The sequence below is a fragment of the Xyrauchen texanus genome, chromosome 34 (genome assembly GCF_025860055.1).
Source record: "Xyrauchen texanus isolate HMW12.3.18 chromosome 34, RBS_HiC_50CHRs, whole genome shotgun sequence".
Classification (NCBI taxonomy): domain Eukaryota; kingdom Metazoa; phylum Chordata; class Actinopteri; order Cypriniformes; family Catostomidae; genus Xyrauchen; species Xyrauchen texanus.
Genome location: NC_068309.1, coordinates 25,157,711 through 25,179,907, shown reverse-complemented (window position 1 = coordinate 25,179,907; position 22,197 = coordinate 25,157,711). Strand labels below are relative to the sequence as shown.

The 22,197-nt window shown below is 43.3% G+C and overlaps 1 protein-coding gene across 1 annotated transcript in view; it reads right to left on the bottom strand.

Annotated features, from left to right (window-relative positions):
* The window catches only part of LOC127628053 (teneurin-2-like), a 390,490-nt gene that overhangs the window by 62,353 nt on the left and 305,940 nt on the right, over positions 1-22,197 (bottom strand). The window contains exon 7 of the mRNA XM_052104713.1: positions 2,146-2,384. Within this exon, the coding sequence (XP_051960673.1) occupies positions 2,146-2,384 (239 nt within the window). The remainder of the gene's footprint in view (positions 1-2,145; positions 2,385-22,197) is intronic.

Genomic DNA, 22,197 nt, shown 5'->3' with positions numbered 1-22,197 from the left:
TAACTGGTAATCTGGTAATCAGAAGGATGCTGGTTTGAGCCCCACAGCCACCACCATTGTGTCCTTGAGCAAGGCACTTAACTCCAGGTTGCTCTGGGGGGATTGTCCCTGTAATAAGGGCTCTGTAAGTCGCTTTGTATAAAAGCGTCTGCCAAATGCATAAATGTAAATGTAAATGTATTATGTTTAAATCTAGGCATATCTAGTAATGGTTTTAGTACCAATGCAGATACAACAGTAACCTGTAGCTGTCAGATATATTCAACAGCAAGTGTCAACCTATCGTCTCAACAGAAATCCCTGAGGTTTTGGAATAGCTTACAGAACACTTTACAAGCCGATGCACAAAAGATATACACACAAATATATGCTCATTCCAACACACACATAAAAGATGCACTGTGTCTATTGTGTGTGTGTGTGTGTGTGTGTAAGAAAGTATGCCTGACAGTACCATGGCAAAAACAGATGAGATGTTTAATATGGGGATTATTTGAGCAAAAAATTTAGACGGTTGTTGCTTTTTACTGCTTAGTAAAGGTGCTACTCTCTCTGTGGCTGGCACAGACTCAAGGTGGTAGCTGACATTTACCGTCAACTGTGTTGTTGGAAAGAGAATTTGTTGGCAGAGCCTTATCGGACCCTACATGCAGAGTCTCTCTCACCTTCTGCGCCACCTTTCCGTTCCAAGTGCAACTCTACGCAGCAACGAATGCTTCCAAAAGTACGAAAATACACAGAGACATAGGATGTGGTTTTCTTTTTGAAATCTTGCTTCAAATTCATAAGAGGATGCATCAGAAAGCTCTGTACAACTTTTTGCTGTTATGCTCTGTTACTAAGAACTTAACCAAACACTTTTTTTTAAGAAAAAGAGAGGGAATTTAGACGTAAAACTAAGCGGCATTCCCCACAGAGAGGTGCCTTGATAAGACTAAACCCCAAATACATCCGAATCACAGCCCATATCAAAAGGCAGATGAATCAAGCATTTCCGTCTGAAGTAAACGTTCACATGCTGAGGCTTCTTCCGCCCCTCTGCATGGGTATTTGCTTTGCTACAATTGTACCACAACAATAACACACATCAATGGTTTATCAAAGAAGCTTTGAAGCACTCCGTTCTTCGCGATAAATGTCATTCTTCTGAGCGAGTGATCTCAGGGTCATTCTTTGAGCATCAAAAGGCCACGGTGTGCTATTGGACACATAGCACTGGCCAGCTAAACCTATACTTGCAACTCTAACTCATGCTAATGACATTTAAGAAGCGTCTAATTAAATTAATTGATTTATTATGGCATGGTTGCCAACTCATTGTTTAGATGGCAATAAATGATGCATTAAGGATCCGTTCAGAGTTCAGGACCTAATTATGTATGACTGAATTGTAATATGTGAATTAAATATCACAGATTGCATCATGATTAATTGCTGAAGTTAATAAAGTATGGAACAACTTTTTACTCAAGTTAAAATCCTCAAGGACATCCTTGTGCAAAGATAATAGATGGTTTTAGTATAATATATAATATACAGTATAACAACATTATACTATATAATAAATAATAACGGTTTTACTTTATTCATAAATGGCTAAAAAATACATGAAAATGTATTCTCTTCATATTTTCAACAATTACATTACATTACTTTCAGCATATGTGAAAAAAGTTGAGCCCCACACAATAAAACTTCTTAAAGATATAGTTCTTAGAAAAATGAAAATTCTATCATCATTTACTTACCCTCATGTCGGTCCAAATATATATGACTTTTTTCTTATGCCAAACAATTTAAATGAACATTCCGGTCAGTGTTTTTGTTTTCAATTTGAAGTGATTTGATATGGACTCACTTATAGCTTAAAAAAGGAATGTAATGTTTTGAAACATTTTACGTTGTTTCTTTTTTGGGTCCCTTTTTAAGCTTTAAAGTGAGTCCCTATCATCTGCCATTGCATTTGGACAGAATATTTATTACAATGTTTCCCTTTACGTCTTTATTTAATATCATGGGGATTTTTAATTAAAAAAAAATTATAAATTCTCAGTAAGAAACAAGCAAAGTAGCTATACTGTATGATAAAAAGTGTTATAAATCATTATACGATGTAATGAAGGAAAGTGAGTTTGAAGAACACACCTATGACATAAGAGAGCAGGACGGCCAGCAACAAAGCAGCCACGATTGCAGACACAGCCGCACATTTCCAGCTGCAGTACTTAGAAGGCTTCTTCAGCTTGAAGGAGCTCCTGGAGAAAGTGTTTCTGGGTAAGAGTCGGGGTGGGGGGGAGTAGACGGTACCACCAGTCAGAGGATACCCAGGTGAAGAGCTGCTGAACAGAGGAGTGCTTCCAGATGGGGTCTTCAAAAGAAAGTGCCTATTAGAAGAATGAAAGAAAGAGTTATCATCCAAAATAATGTAAAGCAGTACTTTGAAGCTTCTTGTGAGACAAATAAGCAATTCATTTTTAGAGCAACAAAGCAAAGACTTCTAAACTAAACATCTGCTGTGATCTGAAAATTGTCCATATACCATTAGCTGTACTGGACTTCTCTAAATATTTACATAATTGATTCAAGTTATAAAAACTTTACTAAGATAAGAGACAATTTGTGTTTTAAATCTGAAATGTGTAATTTTCTACACTTAATATGCAGAGACAACTACAAGTAAATCATTTGTAGGGCGATTTCCCTTAAAAGTGAAACACTGTGGCCCTTTCAAAACATTACAAACTGTTTGTCCAACCAATGGAAGACAAAGGGAGAGTGTTCAAGAAAACCGTTTAAAAGCTATCATTATTTTTGTAATTCCGTTAAGTTACACTAGTGGCGAGACATACTTCAGCTCGATGTATTTGTTTCATTCACATTTTCATACTTACTACACCCCAGAAAGTGATTAATTTAATTCTGACAGTGCTGTATTTGTATTTGATTTAAACTAAAAGAGTTCAATTTGTACAATAATGACTTTAAATGTACCCCATTTAACACAAAACCAGTCATTGAAAAAGCACCAGGCACTAAACTAGTGTTCTGTGTACCAGCAGTGAAGACTGAATGCATCATAAAGACAATTCCAATCGAATGGTCAGCAGAGAGAATTGATTTTTGTTGCAGTTAAAGCCCTGTGCTTGTTAAGACTCAACAGGATGCTTCGTAACTCGGCTCTGAGCACCCTGGACCGCATTAACCCGCTACAAAAGCTTCAGATTACCACCACATGAGAGGTCATGAGAAATGTAAAGTGGTTGGTAAAGCTTTGTCTTTGACATGATGGTAATTTAGTGTGTGTATTTTGTATGTATACATGTATGTGTAGTGCCATTCTGTTATTATCCATAGTGCCATATCTGGTTGCTTTGGTGTATGGAGTCACAGGTGGGCTGGGTGTGAGTGCGTGTCTGTGTGTGTTTGGAAATGGGGGCAGATGGGAAGAGGATGAAAGCAGACGACAGTTGACCAGGCAGCTTTGATGAGCACTAGGTCTGGCTCAGGTTGTGGTCCTATGCTAAACCAGCCTCAGATCTTTGTCCATGTGTCTTGTTCAGGGCAGGAGGTCTGGTCTGACTCCACCAGGCCTCTCTGTCACCCCCCCTGCCAAGCATCCAACTGCTCCCTGCTGCCCACGGCCAGAACCATCTATGAGAGCTGGGCAGCAACTCAGCCATGCTAAACTCATCTAAATCAGCAGCCTCAGCTGCAAGCTTAATATCTGAACTAAATTTGCTTAAAGAGATAGTTCACACAAAAATTAAAATCCTGTCATCATTTACTCACCCTCACGTCCTTCCAAGCCCCTATTGATTCTGTTTACTGTAATATTGTACTAAAGCAAAACATTGTCATAATATGTTATCAGAGATTTAGGAAACACACTAAGTTAACATACTGGCTTCTCCAAAAACAATGCTACAGCCAGTATATTCTACTTGAAATGTCTGTTCCGGGCTGGGGAGACAACAGTACCCATAAATGCTTGATGTCAATGTTACATATTGCTCATTTAAATTGTTATTTGATTTTTATATAAAAATCCACCCTACAGCCATAGAGCTTTAACACTTATTCAATTCAAATATGACAAATCAAGACGTGTAGCAAAAAGTACAAATCACGTTTGACATTAACGCTCTGTATTTAAATTTAATGTGAGTGCAAATGAGATATGTGTCTGTTGTCTTGGACTGTGCTAACTCGGACTGCTTCATCAACGACAAGGCTGGATTTGCTTCCAAGCTAAGGATCAATTATGGATCAATAGCAACTCTCTGTGACACAACTTCAGATTTGCAAGTTGTAAGTTTCGCACTTTCTACTTTTTTAATGTTTGAAATTTGGCTTTCCAAATTTGCTTGTTTGCACCCACTGCAAAAAACTCCTGTTGTGAAAACATTGTGTAGCAACTACTCCCTAACTACCTTATTCCATAACAATTAAGCTGTAGCTCTGTTTCGGTTACGATATAAAGTGATTGCCATCCTCCACAGTCCCTCTTGAGTGGTCATGCAATGAAGATTTTACGTGTAATAAAACCGGTCAATATTTCAAAAACTATTAAGAAACAATAGTGGTATTTTTTGACAGCTATAGCTGTTTTTCATATTTGATGTTGGGTCTTAATGGGAGCACATAAACTTTGTTATGCACAATACATGATTGACTTAGTGTGTTCTCTATTTTATTTATAATTTTTTAACTGTTTAAGTTCTCCTGCATTGTTGTCGCCGGGGTATCCATGGTACCAGCAGGAAAGGCACAGCCCACTTCCAGAAAGGGGTGTGGGGAGCAGCAGCTCCTTTGCATTTAAAGCTAAAGACACTAAAACAGACCATTTGGAACAGGGCTAAAAAACAGGGTGTGACAAGGAGGAGAGTGTGGTGGGCGTGATGATGCACAGCCAGCGTTGAATCAGCAGGAGAGCGAGATAGAGGGGAGCCAGAGGCGCCAGTTCAAGAGAGACGCACGTGGCCACGTTGCATGTGTGTACTTATGTTTAAAGTTGTTTTAAGTACATTTTTATAATTAATGTTCATGTTTACTGTTCGGCCAGTTCCCGCCTCCTCCTTGCCCTTCCTTATACTTTTACAGTGGTGCCGAAACCCGGGAGGGAGGAGGAATGCACTGTTGCAGAGTCCTCGCCGCTGCCATCCACCAGGGGAGCAACTGCAGCCGTCTGCCTGGGGACGGAGGGGTCACTGCCGACCGGCGAGAGCCGAAGGACTCACTGCAGTCTGCCAGAGGGTGGAGGAGCAGTTGAGGACCGTGTGACAGTGCGTCCGGGATCCAGAGAGCAAGTTCTTCTCTCTCTCTCTTTGTGTGTCACCGCTCACCCTTTCCCTCTCCCTATGCCTCCACTTGTCTCTCCCCCAGGTTTGCAGCAGGCGGGGTTGACCACCGGCTGACAGAATGGCCGGAAGGGCAGCGTCTTGACCGGTGATGCCCCGGCCTGAATCGGGCGGGGGAGGAGTGTGACGAGGAGGAGGCCATGATAATGCATGGCTGGCAATGAATCAGCTGATCAGCGGGAGTGCGAGATAAAGGGGAGCCAAGGGGCCAGTTCGAGACAGATGCACGTGGCCGCATTACATGTGTGTCTGTGTCCTTATGTTTTATGTTGTTTTAATTTAATTTATATCATTAAAGTTTATGTTTACTGTTCAGCCAGTTCCCGCCTCCTCCTTGCCCTTCTTTAGACTTTTACAGTGGTGCCGAAACACGGGAGGGAGGAGGAATGCACTGTTGCAGAGTCCTCGCCTCTGCCATCCACCAGGGGAGCAACTGCAGCCGTCTGCCTGGGGACGGAGGGGTCGCTGCCGACCGGCGAGAGCCGAAGGACTCACTGCAATCTGCCAGAGGGTGGAGGAGCAGTTGAGGACCGTGTGACAGTGCGTCTGGGATCCGGAGAGCAAGTTCTTCTCTCTCTCTCTTTGTGTGTCACCGCTCACCCTTTCCCTCTCCCTATGCCTCCACTTGTCTCTCCCCCAGGTTTGCAGCAGGTGGGGTTGACCACCAGCTGACAGAATGGCCGGAAGGGCAGCGTCTTGACCGGTGGTGCCCCGGCCTGAATCGGGCGGGGGAGGAGTGTGACGAGGAGGAGGCCATGACAATGCATGGCTGGCACTGAATCAGCTGATCAGCGGGAGAGCGAGATAAAGGGGAGCCAAGGGGCCAGTTTGAGACAGATGCACGTGGCCGCGTTACATGTGTGTCTGTGTCCTTATGTTTTATGTTGTTTTAATTTAATTTATATCATTAAAGTTTATGTTTACTGTTCAGCCAGTTCCTGCCTCGTCCTTGCCCATCCTTCCTTATACTGCTACACAGGGGTATAAAGGAATAGTAGAATAAATTATCTGTGAGGTATTTTGAGCTGAAAATTGACAGGCACATTCTGGGGACACCTGAAAATTATATTACATTGTGTAAAAAGGGGCATAATATGTCCCCTGTAAGATAAATGCTTAAGTATCAAGATTTTGAAGATACAAACCTATATTTCCCATCATGTTGCCAGGAGTTTCAGCCTAGAAACTTAGTTTAAAATAGCAGACTCTTTTTTAATTTTTTTATACATTTTTTGTGTATATTCAAGTGTGACCACAGGGATATTTGTTGAGAGTCAGGGTGGGGTTGGGGATGAGGAAAGGGAATAATAGGGGTTAAATGTTGATTCTGTGAATATATGTTTTTCTTTTCTTTGTCAATTGTGTGAATCAATAAAAACTGTTAATCAGAAAACAAAAACAGCACACTCTGATAACGGATCCCTGGAACACCAAACAACACATCTAACATGTGTTCTCAGCCCACTCCTGTATTCCCTGTATTCCCTCTCCCTCAATGTCAGAAAGACCAAGGAGCTTGTAGTGGACTTCAGGAGGAAAGACAGAGAACACAGCCCCATCACCATCAATGGAGCACCGGTGGAGAGGGTCAGCAGTTTCCTCAGTGTCCACATCACTGAGGAACTCACATGGTCCGTCCACACTGAGGCCGTTGTGAAGAAGGCTCGCCAGCGCCTCTTCTTCCTGAGATGGCTGAGGAAGTTTGGAATGAACCAACACATACTCACACGGTTCTACACCAGCACTGTAGAGAGCATCCTGACTGGCTGCATCACCGCCTGGTAAGGCAATAGCACCGCCCACAACTGCAAAGCCCTGCAAAGGGTGGTGCGAACTGCCAGACACATCATCGGAGGTGAGCTTTCCTCCCTCCAGGACATATATAACAGGCGGTGTGTGAAAAAAGCTCGGAGGATCATCAGAGACTCCAGCCACTCGAGTCATGGGCTGCTCTCACTGCTACCATCAGGCAGGCGGTATCGCGGCATCAGGACCCGCACCAGCCGTCTACATGATAGCTTCTTCCCCCAAGCAATCAGACTTTAGAACATTTGATCTCTCACGATCAGTAATCAGCACTGCACTTTATTAATCTTATATCTCACACTGGACCGTCAAATATATTCTCCCCAATACAACTACTGTATATATATATTTTTATATACTCTTTATTTGTATTGTATGTGTATTCTATATTGTGTGTATTGTTTCCTGTACATTTTATATTATTATTGTGTAATTATGTGTACATTTGATATGTAAATTGTGTTGTGTAAGTATGTTGTTTATTGTAATTGGTATATGTCTCGTCACTGTCATGACTGCTATGTTGCTCGGAACTGCACACAAGACTTTCCCCCACTGTTGCACTTGTGTACATGGTAGTGTGACAATAAAGTGATTTGATTTGATTTGACATATTTAGAAATAAGAGAAATTTATACAAACCTTCAGTTGCAGTGTGATTTATTCCACTTATTGCTTCTACTTATTTTAAAGTTCTTGCCAAGAGACCATGTTGAAAGAGAGCTTGATCCAGCCATGATTCTAAAACAAATCGTGATACATATTTTTTATGTTTTTGTAAATCATTTTTTATTTATTTGTGATTTCACTTTATTTTTGTGAAACGCTTACATTTCTTTGTGGATCTCATTCCATTTATTTGTGAACCAACTTTTTATTTGTAAATCTCTTTCCATTTGTTGTTAATATGAAACAAAAATAACCCCATAAAACTCATTCAAGCCTTAACGATTCATCTGAAAGCAGGTAGGCAATCTGTATTCCACTCTAGCGTCATAACACACACCACAGAATATGAAACGGAATGAAACTCTGTCTTTTTAAAGCAGGAACTTCACAGGAACTTCATAAAGGGTTCCTGTAGCTCAACTGGTAGAGCATGGCGCTAACAGCGCCAAGATCATGGGTTCCATTTGCAGGGAACACACAAACTGATCAAACGTATTGCATGAATGCAGTGTAAGTTGATTTGGATAAAACTCTCTTCCAAATAAACAAAATACACATACAATGAGAGACAGCCAAGAGCCTGTGGCTACCAAATGACTGACGGAAACTTAAATGGTGAGCAGAAGGTAAATTCATTGATACCCCATCTTAAATTTTTCAGCGAAACTAGTGCGTACAGTCAAAATAATTTATTTTAAAAAGGTGCATATGATGTAAAAAATCTGCAAAGCAGGGTGGGCACAAACTTGTAATAATGGTCCCATTAAATTAAATTTTTTTGTGGTTTTTAATCTGTCTGTTATCTTTGAGGACATCTTTATGCCATCTTGTGTAGTCCTAGGACCAGAAAACATATTTTGCGCATGAATGCGCACACAAATGCAAGCACTTGGCTGATGCATTGCCAATGTGTGGTTCAGTTGAACTTATTTAACCGTGGGGGTAACAAATCTCAGTACTCCAGGGGGCAACAGAGCTATTTTCCAAAGTGTGTGTGTTACATCCCATAATAATGTGTACATTTTTGTCTGTGCTTTTCAGTATTGTACTCTCTGTTTGTGTCTGTAGGTGTCTTCTGATCTGAGTGTCTGTAGGTGCAGGTGCAGAGCTTTACTGAGCTATAGCTGTCAGGTTTGTAGGGGTGACCTGCCTTGTTTATTTGATATTGTTCGCTCTGTTTCTGTTAGTAAAGTTACATTAGTTAAAGTGTATTTTTACTTTCTTCTTTCAGGCTAGTTATTTTTTTCTTTCTAGACTATTTTTAATTATTATTTTGTGCCAGGGGTCTCCCCGAAGCCCCAAAACCTGCTGCGCATTTTTTGTTACATCTTTGAAAATATTTAAATCCAATAAAAACAAATATTGGATCTTTGATCACTGTTGTCTGGGGTTCTTGGTCTGATGGTTAAGCAGGGAGCAGGGACCTGCCTTCAACTTGTTGTGTCCCACCCCTAGGGGACGTAACAGTGTGCCATTAAATTTGAAGTGCTAAAGGTGCTATAAATATATTGACTTTAACTCACTTGCTCGGCAATATTGTCTTCAATCTGCTGCTACGCCATGACAGTAGTTGGCTTGAAAGTGAAAACTCACTGAAGAAGCAGACTGCTGAAACTAGGGCTGTCAATCGATTACAATTTGTAATCAAATGAATTACATGGTGTCCCAATTAATTAATAGCAATTAATCGCATACAAACATATTTGCTGAGAAAGCCCCTCAAATAACAATAATTCAATATATTAAATAATTATAGTTATCTTAAAATATTTAAAAATTATATATAATTATTATATTTATATATAATTAATCTACAAATGAATAGCAAAAAAAAATAAATTTATCCAATCAGAATTTATTCCTTGATGCTTACAAGCAAAGTGTGTCAACTGTTTCACAAATCACATGCCCGAAGCCATGCTCCTTAACCGAAGCAGCACGTGGGTCTGAGCTTGTCAGGCCTTCAGAATTTCAGATTCATCAGCCAATATTTTTGTGGGTGTGGTCTTTAGGATATGTCCCAGTCGAGGCCTTCTAGCTGGCCTTGAATGATGCAATCACTCTTTAAGTGATGTACATAATTTGAAAGCGAAGAGCACAAGATCTTGCTGACGAGTCGGCTGTCATCACTTCTGGTATTGCTGTTGAGAAAGAGATCCTTATGGATTTAAAAACCTGAAATGTTCTGCATGATTGTGCGATTGATTAATTAAACAGGAAAGGTGGGCTGATTTTCACTTCAAGCTAATTGTTAAGTGCTCCTTGCATTGTTATAGCAACATCAGGAGTTTTCTAAGAGTAAATTAGGCTGCTTGACCATTCAGTGTCGGATCAAGTTTTGAAAATTAACTGTGTATCCTCACAAAACAACATTTATTACAAGCAAATTTTAAATTGCAAATATTATTAGATAACTTTTTCTTTGTATTTGAACTCCTTGGTTCTGGCTTTTGTGTTTGGACGTGTTTGTAAAACGTCTTATTCATTGCAAAACTGTGCTTTCTTAATGGCATGAATAGCACTGAAGGCCTAGACTTAAAATGCATGGGCCGTGGCTGCAATCAACCATAAACTGTCACTTTAATTCAGCTTGAGCAGTACAGCAAAAAAAGACTCTGCGTCAAAATGATCGCAGCAGTGCTGTTTCTGCGACACTTCTGCCTTGCAGTGCTTCTGCTTCCAATATGAAAACTTTAAACTTAACATGGATGCAGAAAAAATATGCACTGCTTCTGCTGTGCCTAGGTGTGCAAACATGCAAAAGGCATTATACATTTTGGAATGCAGGGATGCACAAAATTGAGCTTGCGTTGCTAGAAGCATCTGCATCTGGAATTTGCATGCCACTCCCCCAGATATGGGTATAAAAGGAGTTACCAAACACACACTCAGGTTTTTCACTGAGGAACCGAGCTAAAGACCCGGACATTTCAGCAGTTGGTTCAGTGTTGTGGCAAGAGGGACACAACGTCTCGTTCCCTGTAGGTTACATCAGTAACCATGATGTTCCCCATCGGTCACTCACTCGACGTTGTGTCGATGAGTTGACACTAGGGTTCCCAATGGAAAAGAGCTACAAGAGCTGATCCCAGTTATGCAGACTGGTGGTGCAAGACGGGCAGAACTCTGTGTGCCTCGTAGCCAGCGCAGCAATCCGTCGCGTAACTACCCCTAACACGCTGGCAGGCATGAAGTGGTCCCCTACACCTTGGGGAGCGGCTAACTGCTCAGAGCTGGGGGCCATATAAGGTCCATGTTGGCGGGGTGTTCCTCCAAAGAGGAGGACACCACGGAGACCACAACCAGCCCCGACAGGGGGGGAGGACTTCTTAGTGGAATACAACACATGTTCTCACCGGGTCGGAGTGGAAGCAAGTCGTGTGGAGCGTCACCAAGGTAGGTCCTACCCAAGGAGGGGAGGAGTTACTACAAACACGGTGGCCAAGGACAGAGGGCCCTCTGCCCAAGGAAGATGCAGTTTACCTGTGGGGAAACCTTTTTGTGGAATGTACATCACACGGGGTTACCTAAGGAGACAACCAGCACATGTGGAGCACTAACCTCAGTACGGGGGCCTAATTGATGCACGTACTGGGGCGGGCGGCAAGCCTCTCCGAAGACTCGTCAGCCGCTGGGCTAAGGAGGAAGAACGTCTAGGATTCATACTTTTTTTGCGAACGCCTTTCCCCTCCTTAAGGGAGGGGAAAGGCGCTATGCGCAAGCACTACACCTGGCAAGCTGACCTGAACTTACCTGTTTGTGTCACCTGATAACATACGGGACAATACCCTGAGGTTATAGAACCTCACAAAGTTTCTAGGCCCCAAAGGACCATGGAGAGGTCCCATGAGGGAACGCGGTGCAGCCTGGGGGGGTTAACCCCCTCGCGCCTCTCAGGAACCCAAGGATCAAGTCATGCTTCCCCAAATATTAACTTCTACTGCATGGTGATGTGCTGATATAGTGGCTACACACACACACACACACACGTTATAGCCAATTTCACAATTTCATTACCATGACGATGTAATGTCAACAAGCCCTAAAACGATCGTAAAAATTATGATTTAAACAACTTTACAGCTCAAATAATACATGAGTTTTGTGACAGGCAGGCAAAGAATGAGGATCTAAGTGCAGCCTTAATGCAAACAAAAGATGAACAAAGTAACTCAAAATGCAGGAAACCAGGCAAAGAACATGACAAAACATGCAGAAACTGACAAACTAACCAGGGGAAACAAGGGCTTAAATATACACGGGAAAAGAAGGGACACCTGGGGAAACAATCAGGGAATGAGAAACAATCAGGGAGAATCAATCAAGGAATAAAACTACAAGGTCTACAAAACTAATACAGGAAACAGGAAACTAAACAAGAATTTCAAAATAAAAGCACAAAAACAAAAGACAACAGAGAATATGTGACAAGTTTAAACAGAAAAATGAATGAAAACGCTTTTATAAAATTATAAGCTTCACATTTCTGCCTTTAACCCTCAAATAAATTGGCCTCATTTATTTCCATTGTAAGTGCCTCAATGTAACCTTGACTTTGGCTTTTTTTAAAGAAATGGAGGGACGAATCAAAATTAATTTGTGTGGTAATCAAAATTATGCTGTCGATTGACCTTAACCTGTATTGAACCCAGAATATTCCTTTATGAAATGACAAAATTATTTACCTGGAAAATGGTGCAAAAACCATAGATATCTATACGTATATACATTATTAGCAGCTGTTTCTATGGACCACGCTATGTTGGTGCATCCGCCATATTGGTTAGTTTAAGAGCCATCCGTCAACACATGAATGAAAATTGACAGATAAGGTCTGCAAAAATCTATTGTCTTTTCCAGCCAACTTTCAGATGTGATTTTCCAAAAATTACTTCACTTCTGAACAGTTTTTTCCCCATAGCAGACTGCACATAAAGTCCTCTACAAATGAAAATATAATGGCAAACATACTGAAAATTAGCAACCAGTCAGTCAATTCATTACATGATGAACTATTTCCAAAAAAAAGCAGTTTATGCAGCAGCCTGAGGCTTCTTCTCCATTCGCTTACATTCAAACTGCTCTCCTTGTTGATCGTTCCAAGATGGCACTGCTGTTAATGTATCTGAACCAGCTGAAGGAGGGATCTACATATGTATACGGTGCATTCTGGGGCATTTATTTGATTTATATGACTTTTCTGTGACATTTCCATGACTTTTCTGTCTCTTCATCATTGCTGGATTTTTTTTAAATAATTTTAAATATATAAACTTACAAAAAGCTAATTGTAGCCAATAAAATATTCTAAAGCTGAGCATAACTACACATTACATTAGCATAACTTATATTCGCTACAGAAATACCAGGAATGGTCCATGACTTTTTAAGATTTGATCAGACCTGGAAATCCCATTTAAATCACATAGTTTTGTCAGCATGTCATTGGTTGCACAAAATTAAATGCTTTAAAACATTTTAAATTAAATTTTTAAGTATTGTTAAGTATTGTGTTCATCAAACTATTTAATGGGTTCTTTAAAGCATCGCTGCTAGAAAAAAAAAGCCACACACACATATCTTCCTCAAGATGATCCTCATAATTTATTTTTATTACAGTTTATGCAAGAGCAGTAATTTCTGAAGCTTGATCTTCACAGTGTATTTTAATAATTTTAAAGTCCCTTTTGTATGTATGCTGCTTTTAAACACTTCCGAAACTTTTCCCAATCTGTCATCTTTTTGCACATTTTTAATTGTAAAGAAAAAAATTGGCCACTTGTGTTAGAGAACAACTGCAGCGAGCCAATCAGAGGATGTCCAACAGTGCAAACAGAACATGACCGAAAAACATGGTGATTTGCAAAAACAAGACAAAGCCACAAAAAAATCTCACATTCACAGCAAACACCTTTTCTCTCCTTCTGTCGGAGAGGCAGCAAGGGCCAGAGCAATTAACAAGTGAAAAATTAATTTTACAGAGAATGTAAACAAACACACACATCTCTCAAGGTGTATTAGTATTCCACTGAAATACTATATATAAACAGTTTGAACTGTCCAAAGTGTTCGGCTTAATTAGAATTTCCTATTCTGTGGCAAAGTGTTTTGTTTGTTCAACACCTTTTAAAGGGCTAAGGTCCTTTGCAGTTTGCATTGTTTATTTCCACAAACTTAATGAGATAGTTCACCCATTGATTAAAATTCTGTCATATTTTACTTAGTCTAATGTTGTTCCAAACAGGTATGACTGTCTGTCCTTAGTGGAACACAAAAAGGAGAAGAATGGAAGAATGTTGGTGGAAAAAAGACGCTAGGCTAAGATTTTCTATTACTTCACCATTTGTGTTCTAAGGAAAGGAAGTTACACAGGTTTGAAAAAACAAGAGGGTGTGAATGATGACAAGTTTAATTTGTGTTAACTATCCCTTTAAAATATCATAACAAATATCTTCAGCAAGCATAGACAAACAAAAATGGTTTTGTGTTGATGTTCATTGAAAATGCCCATTGGAGACTGTCTGTCTCTCTCCAACACAAACATGCAGCATATCAACCTTTCACTGTACCTCTGCAATGAGATGTGGTGGCGCCATTGAAAAAACTTCATACCGAGGCTGTAACATTCTGTCCACTTTATTCTCATCCATCTCCAGCTATTGAATTGTGCTCAGATAAGAACTATTCCAATCCACTTAAGAAAATGTTGCGTAACACGTCTCTAATCTGTTCCATCTGGATATTGAGGCGCCCACATTTCAGCCATTGAGAGTGAAAAAAAAAAAAACAGCTGTTCAAATGAGTCAAAAATGCATTTGGATCCACAACAACACAATGAAATGTAAACTACAGCTCCCAGGATAGACAGTAATAATACACTCTCAGACACACAAAATTCCTACATTACGGGACATTATATTTGGTGAAGAACAAAAGCAGTTAACGATCGCTGAGATTCAGCGCAGGAAAGGGGAGTATGTCTTCCCGGTAATTTTCGATGGAGAAGTTACACCAGTTAGGGGATGGCATGTCATTTGCAGTGCTGGTAAGAGAAATGACACCCGTGTCTCAAACAAGCCCAGAGGGAGAACAATAGAAAGGAAACAGAAAAGAAAGAGACAACAGGCAGACATGCAACGTCTTCCCTGACGCTTAATAGAGAATCTTCTCCCATTTCCGTCCACTAAGATGGAGCACATTGTCATTAGTTCCAGCTCAGGGGGGCACTGCAGGAGTTTTAGCCCAAGCAAACCATCTCTAATTGGACTCTGTCTCAGTGGCAGGCCCATTTTTTTCTGGATAAATACTGAGCTTCCCGAGCATGAGGCTGAAAACCTTAAGACTACAGAGCAGAGGATAGTTCCCAGAGCTCCAGTGCTTTGTGCACTTTGATACTCTTCTATTAACAGACAGACACACACACACACACACACACACACACACACACACACATACACAGACAGGGAGAGGTTGAGATTTTGATGTTGGCATGACGTGATGTCCCGGAGGAATACAGGTCGAAAAAACATTCCTCTCTGCTGCTCCTCAGAACTAGGCCATTTCTTATGCACTGATGGGAGATTACAATGGAGATCATATTTCATCACACAATTAGTCTTGAATAGCTACGTTAACACTGTAAGCCTTCTTTTTTTAAACCTTTGAGCATCTGGAGTTTCCCTCTGTGCTTCTGAAACCAAGCAGAACCAACTAGGAGCTTTAAATGAGTGCCACAAATTATTTTCATTTCAGTGGACCAATCAACATGGGAACATTTGCATACTGTATCATGCTCCAATTCTGAGATTGACCAGTGAATTAAAAAATGTTATATATATTTTTTTTTAAATCTGTCACTCAATTTACTGAAAATAATTTGCCTCCCAAAAAAGTGGTTTTGAGATAGGTATGTCTAGGAGAAAGAAAGCTGTAGTACATATTGTATGTCATATTGTGTTGCACAACCTTACAACAAAGCAGGCTGAGGCAATAATCAATAACAGTCTCCTCTCTCTCTATCTTAAGTGGTGTTTGCAAGTACGATTTATTTTAGCGAATCGCTAAAGTGAGTCCTTCGCGCCACCAAAGCTGCAGCTCAAGCCCTAGGGAAGTGCATGGCCTCGCTGACTGTAACCGAGAGACACCTGTGGCTAACGCTAGCCGACATGGGAGAAGCTGAGCGCTCCACGTTCCTCAACGCGCCGCTCTCTCCGTCCGGTCTCTTCGGTTCCGCGGTAAGTGGCATTTTTGACCGTTTTTCGGAAGTCCAGAAAGCCACCCAAGCCATGAATCTCTTCCTGCCTCGCCGCGCTAGCTCCTCTGCAGGCTGCCCACGTAACCAGCCTCCTGCACGAGCATCTTGACAGCGCCCAGCTCAACAAAGCCAGACTTCCCAGCGTCGACAGGGCGGCCGCCCCAGATCGTGCTCAGACAGCCGCCGCAGACCGCCGCCCCCCCGCGGGCCTCGGCCTAAGATTACGCTGAAACCTGAACAACGGAAGTCCTCCTAGCTTTGTTGAAAAAACGACGGCTCAGCCCCGCCGCGGCCGGACCACCGTCAAAGCTTCGCCCCCTGTCAGTCCCCTTCTCTCAGGTTACTACAGTGGTGAATTCAGCAGCCAACAAGCCGGTGTTACTACCCACTTGCCTGCACTCAAACGCCGTTTTCACGGCGACACAAAAAGATCTTGTAAAGAGCAAACATGTCTTATGTGTAGAAAATGTGCCCACAATCCAGTGTTCACCCCTACACACAAGCATTACACTTCCCGTGTCCCTATCAGAGAGCAAACATGTCTTATGTGTAGAAAATGTGCCCACAATCCAGTGTTCACCCCTACACACAAGCATTACACTTCCCGTGTTCCTATCAGAGCACACTCACATAAAGCGGGCACAGCCCGCTCGAGTGTTAGAGTCAATAAACGCGCCCACGAGCCCGTGCGCGCGTCCCCTCTCTGCCCGCTCTGTGACACTGCCAGCAAACACCTCTCTATGTGTAAGTCCCGTGCCCTTGACTATGCTCGCGCATCACTTAACAGATGTGACTCTTTCCCCATTCATCTCAATCGGGAAGTCACTCACAGAACAGCATGTCCCTGCTGTCTGCGAGCAGTCATGCATAAGCACAATAAGCGCGCTCACACATTCTGTTCAGCCCGCTGTGTACGGCAATCAGGGCGACTCGGCCATTCACCCTCTAGCGTTACGCTTCAAAGCGTGGGAAGCTATCCCAGGGATATGCAAATGGGTGTTAAGCACAATAAAACAGGGCTATTTGCTACAGTTCGATCGCCGCCCTCCCCGCTTCAGGGCTGGCTCGAAACTACTGTGAACACGGAAGCAGCCTGCATGCTTCGCTCAGAAATAGCAAACCTTCTGTGGAAAAAGAGCCATAGAGAGAGTGCCGCCTTCACTGAGCGAGTCGGGGTTTTACAGCCGTTATTTTCTTGTCCCCAAGAAAGACGGCGGCCTCAGACCAATATTAGATCTCAGGGTTTTGAACAAGGTGCTTGCAAAAAGACCGTTCAAAATGCTTACAATCAGGAAACTCCTCGCGCATGTGCGCCAGGGGGACTGGTTTATTTCTCTCGATCTGAAAGATGCCTATTTTCAGATTCAGATAAATCCCCGTCACAGGCCATTCTTGAGATTCGCCTTCGACGGTCAGGTTTATCAATACACCATCCTTCCGTTCGGCCTGTCCTCAGCACCCCATACTTTCACGAAGTGCATGGATGCGGCGCTTGCACCCCTGCGGAGTCAGGGCTTGCGAATTCTGAACTATTTGGACGATTGGCTGATTTTGGCACAGTCACATACGGAGCTTCTGTCTCACAGGACAGTTCTCCTCAGTCATCTGAACAGTCTGAGTCTTGCAGTCAATTGGACCAAGAGCTCACTACAGCCCAGTCAGGCAATTTCCTTCCTTGGAATAGAACTAGACTCTGTGGCAATGACGGCTCGCTTATCTACACGGCGCGTGCGGAACCGGCATGCGACTAGCCACGTCTTTCCAGATGAACAGCCTCACGCCTCTGAAAACATTTCAGAGAGTGTTAGGTTACATGGCCTCAGCCGCAGCAGTACTTCAGCTGGGTTTACTGTGCATGTGCCCACTTCAGCATTGGCTAAACACCCGCGCGTCTCGCTGGGCGTGGGCCACAGGCCGCCAGCCGATCAGAGTGACTCAGACCTGTATATCAGCTCTGCAGCCTTGGACGTTGGCCGAATGGTATCAGCGGGGAGTGACGATAGGAGCTGTATCTCGCTGAAAAGTCATCTCGACAGACGCGTCCAACACGGGTTGGGGCGCGGTCTGCGAGGGCCCGCCGATTTTCGGCCTATGGTCAGTTCAGGAAAAGCTCCTTCACATAAATTGTCTGGAAATGATAGCGGTCGAGTACGCGCTCGTGCGCTTCCTCCCGGTCATTCAAGGTCACCACGTCCTGGTCCGTTCGGACAACAGATCTGTGGTATCCTATCTAAACCGTCAGGGCGGTGTCAGATCCAGGAACCTCTTCCATCTGACAAAACGCATACTAAGTTGGTCCCAGGGCCACCTGCGCCGCTGAGGGCGACGCGACGTGCCAGGCCACCTGAACGACGGCCCAGACAGACTGTCCAGAGACAATGTTCCCCAGGGGAATGGTCCCTGCACGCTCAAACAGTCCAGAAATTATGGCAAATATTCGGCAGAGCAGAGATAGACCTCTTCGCGTCAGAAGAGAACTCTCACTGCCCAGTATTTTTCTCGGAAAGCGAGGACGCGCTGGCCCAGGACTGGCCCAACCGCCCGCTTTACGCCTTCCCTCCCGTCTCGCTATTGCCACAGGTAATGCAGAGGACCAGGGAAACGCGTCACTCGGTGCTCCTCATAGCCCCGCGCTGGGAGAATCAGACATGGTTCCCGGAGCTTACGCAGCTGTCACTGACAGCCCTGTGGCCCATCCAAGTGAGAGCAGATCTCCTCTCTCAAGCTCGCAGCACGATCTGGCATCCCCACCCAGAGCGCTGGGCGCTGCACGCGTGGGTGATCAACGACTACCCGTCGCTTTGCCAGAAGGAGTAATGAACACTATCATACACGCTAGAGCCCTTTCCACGAGAAGACTCTATGCGTCCAAATGGTCGGTGTTTTCAAAATGGTGCACCGACAGAGACCTGGACCCACGGACATGTGGGGTGTCGTCACTGCTCGTGTTTTTACAAGAGCTGTTGGATAAGGGCAGATCCCCATCCACGCTCAAAGTGTACGTGGCGGCCATCGCGGCGTTCGCCGAACCCCTGCACGGCCAGTCACGGGGAAAAAACGAGCTGGTCATCCGCTTCCTCAGGGGAGCTAGAAGGATGAACCCCCCGCGCCCCCCATCGGTTCCTATCTGGGATCTTTCTGTAGTTCTCGAAGCTATGAATGCCCCCCCTTTCGAACCGCTTGAATCCGTGGATTTGAAATAAATTTCACTCAAAACCGTTTTCTGACTGCCCTGTCATCAGTTAAACATGTGGGAGACCTTCACGCGCTGTCTGTCAGCGCTGCGTGTATGGAGTTTGGACCAAGTGACTCCAAGGTCATTTTAAAGCCTAGACACGGCTATGTCCCCAAGGTGATCGGTACTCCTTTCAGAGCACAGATTATTTCCCTATCGGCTCTGCCAGCATCCGATAGCAAGCGCGACACAAATCTCCTTTGCCCAGTCAGAGCACTGAGATTGTATACTGCGCGCCCCGCCTCTTTCAGACGCGCTGAGCAGCTTTTCATTTCGTTCGGGGGGAGCACCAAGGGTCTCGCCACCTCGAAACAGACACTGTCTAGATGGATAGTGGACGTTATTGCTGCCGCGTACGTGTCGAAAGACCTGCCATGCCCGTTAGGCATTAGGGCTCACTCCACCAGAGGCATGGCCTCCTCGTGGGCATGGTCCAGCGGGATTTCCATTCAGGACATATGTGTGGCAGCGGGCTGGGCTTCCCCCTCCACCTTTGTCAGATTTTACAATCTGGAAGTGCCTGCTCTGCAGGCAAAACTACTAGCGGTTTAATACGCTACAGCTCCCCTGGTGAGCTGCACTAATGGGACACATTCCACACAGACTGTTTTTCCCTTCCCACTAAGTGCTTATGTATCACACACACACTGACCCGCACTCTTGCCGGCCAAATATTATTTCCCCACTCACAAGGGCTCCCCCGGGTCCCCCCACCCCCCTGGGGCTCATGCAGTGGATGCTTGGCGCGCACGGCGTTGACAATGGGTTCCCGTAGCGTAAGCTACCTTACGCAATACGAGAGAACCTCTTGTAAGAGAACGTCTCGGTTACCTACGTAACCTCGGTTCTCTCTAGATGAGGGAACGAGTATTGCGTAGCTGGCCGTGCTCGCGCCACGAGCAATTTTCGCTTCATTCAATGAAAACCAAGGTTCCAGCCTACGAACTGCGCTTATATGCACCCTAGCCACGCCCATTCTGGCGGGCTTTGGGACAGTGAGCGCGCGGGCGCCTCTCATTGGGCGCGAGTTCACGCAAGTTCGTCTATAGGCTGCAGCAGTTGCCGCAGAGCAACCAATGAGCTCGCTAGCTAGCCCGCTCAAGGTCTGCAGTTGCTGCACTGCGCTGACAAATGATACAAAATTAAGGATAATTTTTTGGCTTCAATATCTCAGAAAAGTTGAATCTTTCCCGTAGCGTAAGCTAGCGTACGCAATACTCGTTCCCTCATCTAGAAAGAACCGAGGTTACGTAGGTAACCGAGATGTTATCACTATACTTTTGATTCAATGTTTTTTGTTTAATTAGTTGTATTTTGTGTATTTCTTTGTGTTCAAGTTTGATGCAGTGACCCTAAATTTTTTTTAATGTTTTGTGCCAGACTTTATATAAATATATAGGGGTGGGGACTGGGTTAATCAGCGAGTATTGACACTGACTACCACCACTGGAGTCGCAAGCTCCAATCCAGGGTGTGTTAAGTGACTCCAGCCAGGTCTCCTAAGCAACCAAATTGGCCCGGTTGCTAGAGAGGGTAGAGTCACATGGGGTAACTCCTTGTGGTCGTGATTAGTGGATCTTGCTCTCAATGGGGCACGTGGTAAGTTGTGCATGGATCGTGGAGGGTAGCATGAGCCTCCAAATGCTGTGAGTCTCTACGGGTCATGCACAACGAGCCACATGATAAAATGCACGGATTGAATGTCTCAGAAGTGGAGGCAACTAAGAATTGTCCTCCACCACCCGAACTGAGGTGAGTAACCGCGCCACCATAAGGACCTACTAAGTAATGGGAATTGTGCATCCCAAATTGGGAGAAAAGGGGATAAAAATGAAAGAAAAATTGTATTGTAATGCGTTTTAAAAAATAATACAAATTATTTTAATTCATTTTTCATTTGAAATGAAGCTGTATATATATATATATATATATATATATATATATATATATATATATATATATATATACACACACACACACACACACACACACTGTGTGCCCAATTATTAGGCAAGTGAGTATTCTGATCTTATCATTATTTCCAAGCACATTTTCTAACTCCAAACCATATAAACTTGAATGCTTATTGGATTCAATCATTTTCAGGTGGTATGCATTTGTGTAATGAGGGCGAAAGTGACTAACACCTTATATCGAGGTGTACATAAATATTAGGCAGCTTCATTACCTGCCAAAAAAGTTATTTAACTGATACAGAAAAGTCAAATATTGTAAAATGCCTTTCAGACGGATGAAAACTCTTGAAATATCTAAACTATTTAGGCATGACCACCAGACAATCAAACATTTGTTGCGAATAGTCAACTGGGGGTGCAAAAAACTCATGGAGATGAAAAGGTGCAAATTAACTGCAAAATAATTGAGAATAATAAAACATGAAGCTACCAGGAACCCATTATCCTCCAATGCTACCATATTCCAGAACTGCAACCTACCTGGAGTGTCCAGAAGTACAAGGTGCCAAGTGCTCAGAGGCATGGCCAAGGTCAAGAAGTCTGAAACACGACCACTACTATATATATTCACAAGTTGTAGCAACAAGATTTGGCAAAGAAATACATCAAGGATTTTTCAAAGATGTTATGGACAGATGAAATGAGAGTGACTCTTGATGGACCAGATGGATGGGCTCGTGGCTGGATCACTAATGGACACAGGGCACCACTTTGAGTCAGGTGCCAGCAAGGTGGAGAAGGGTTCTGGTATAGGCTGCTATCATTAAGGATGAGGTAAGTTGGACCTTTTCGAGTTGAAGATGGACTGAATCTCAACTTTCAAACCTACGGCCAGTTTCTTGAAAGTACTTTCTTCAAGCAATGGTACAGGAAGTAGTCCTCAGCATTCAAGAAGGCCAT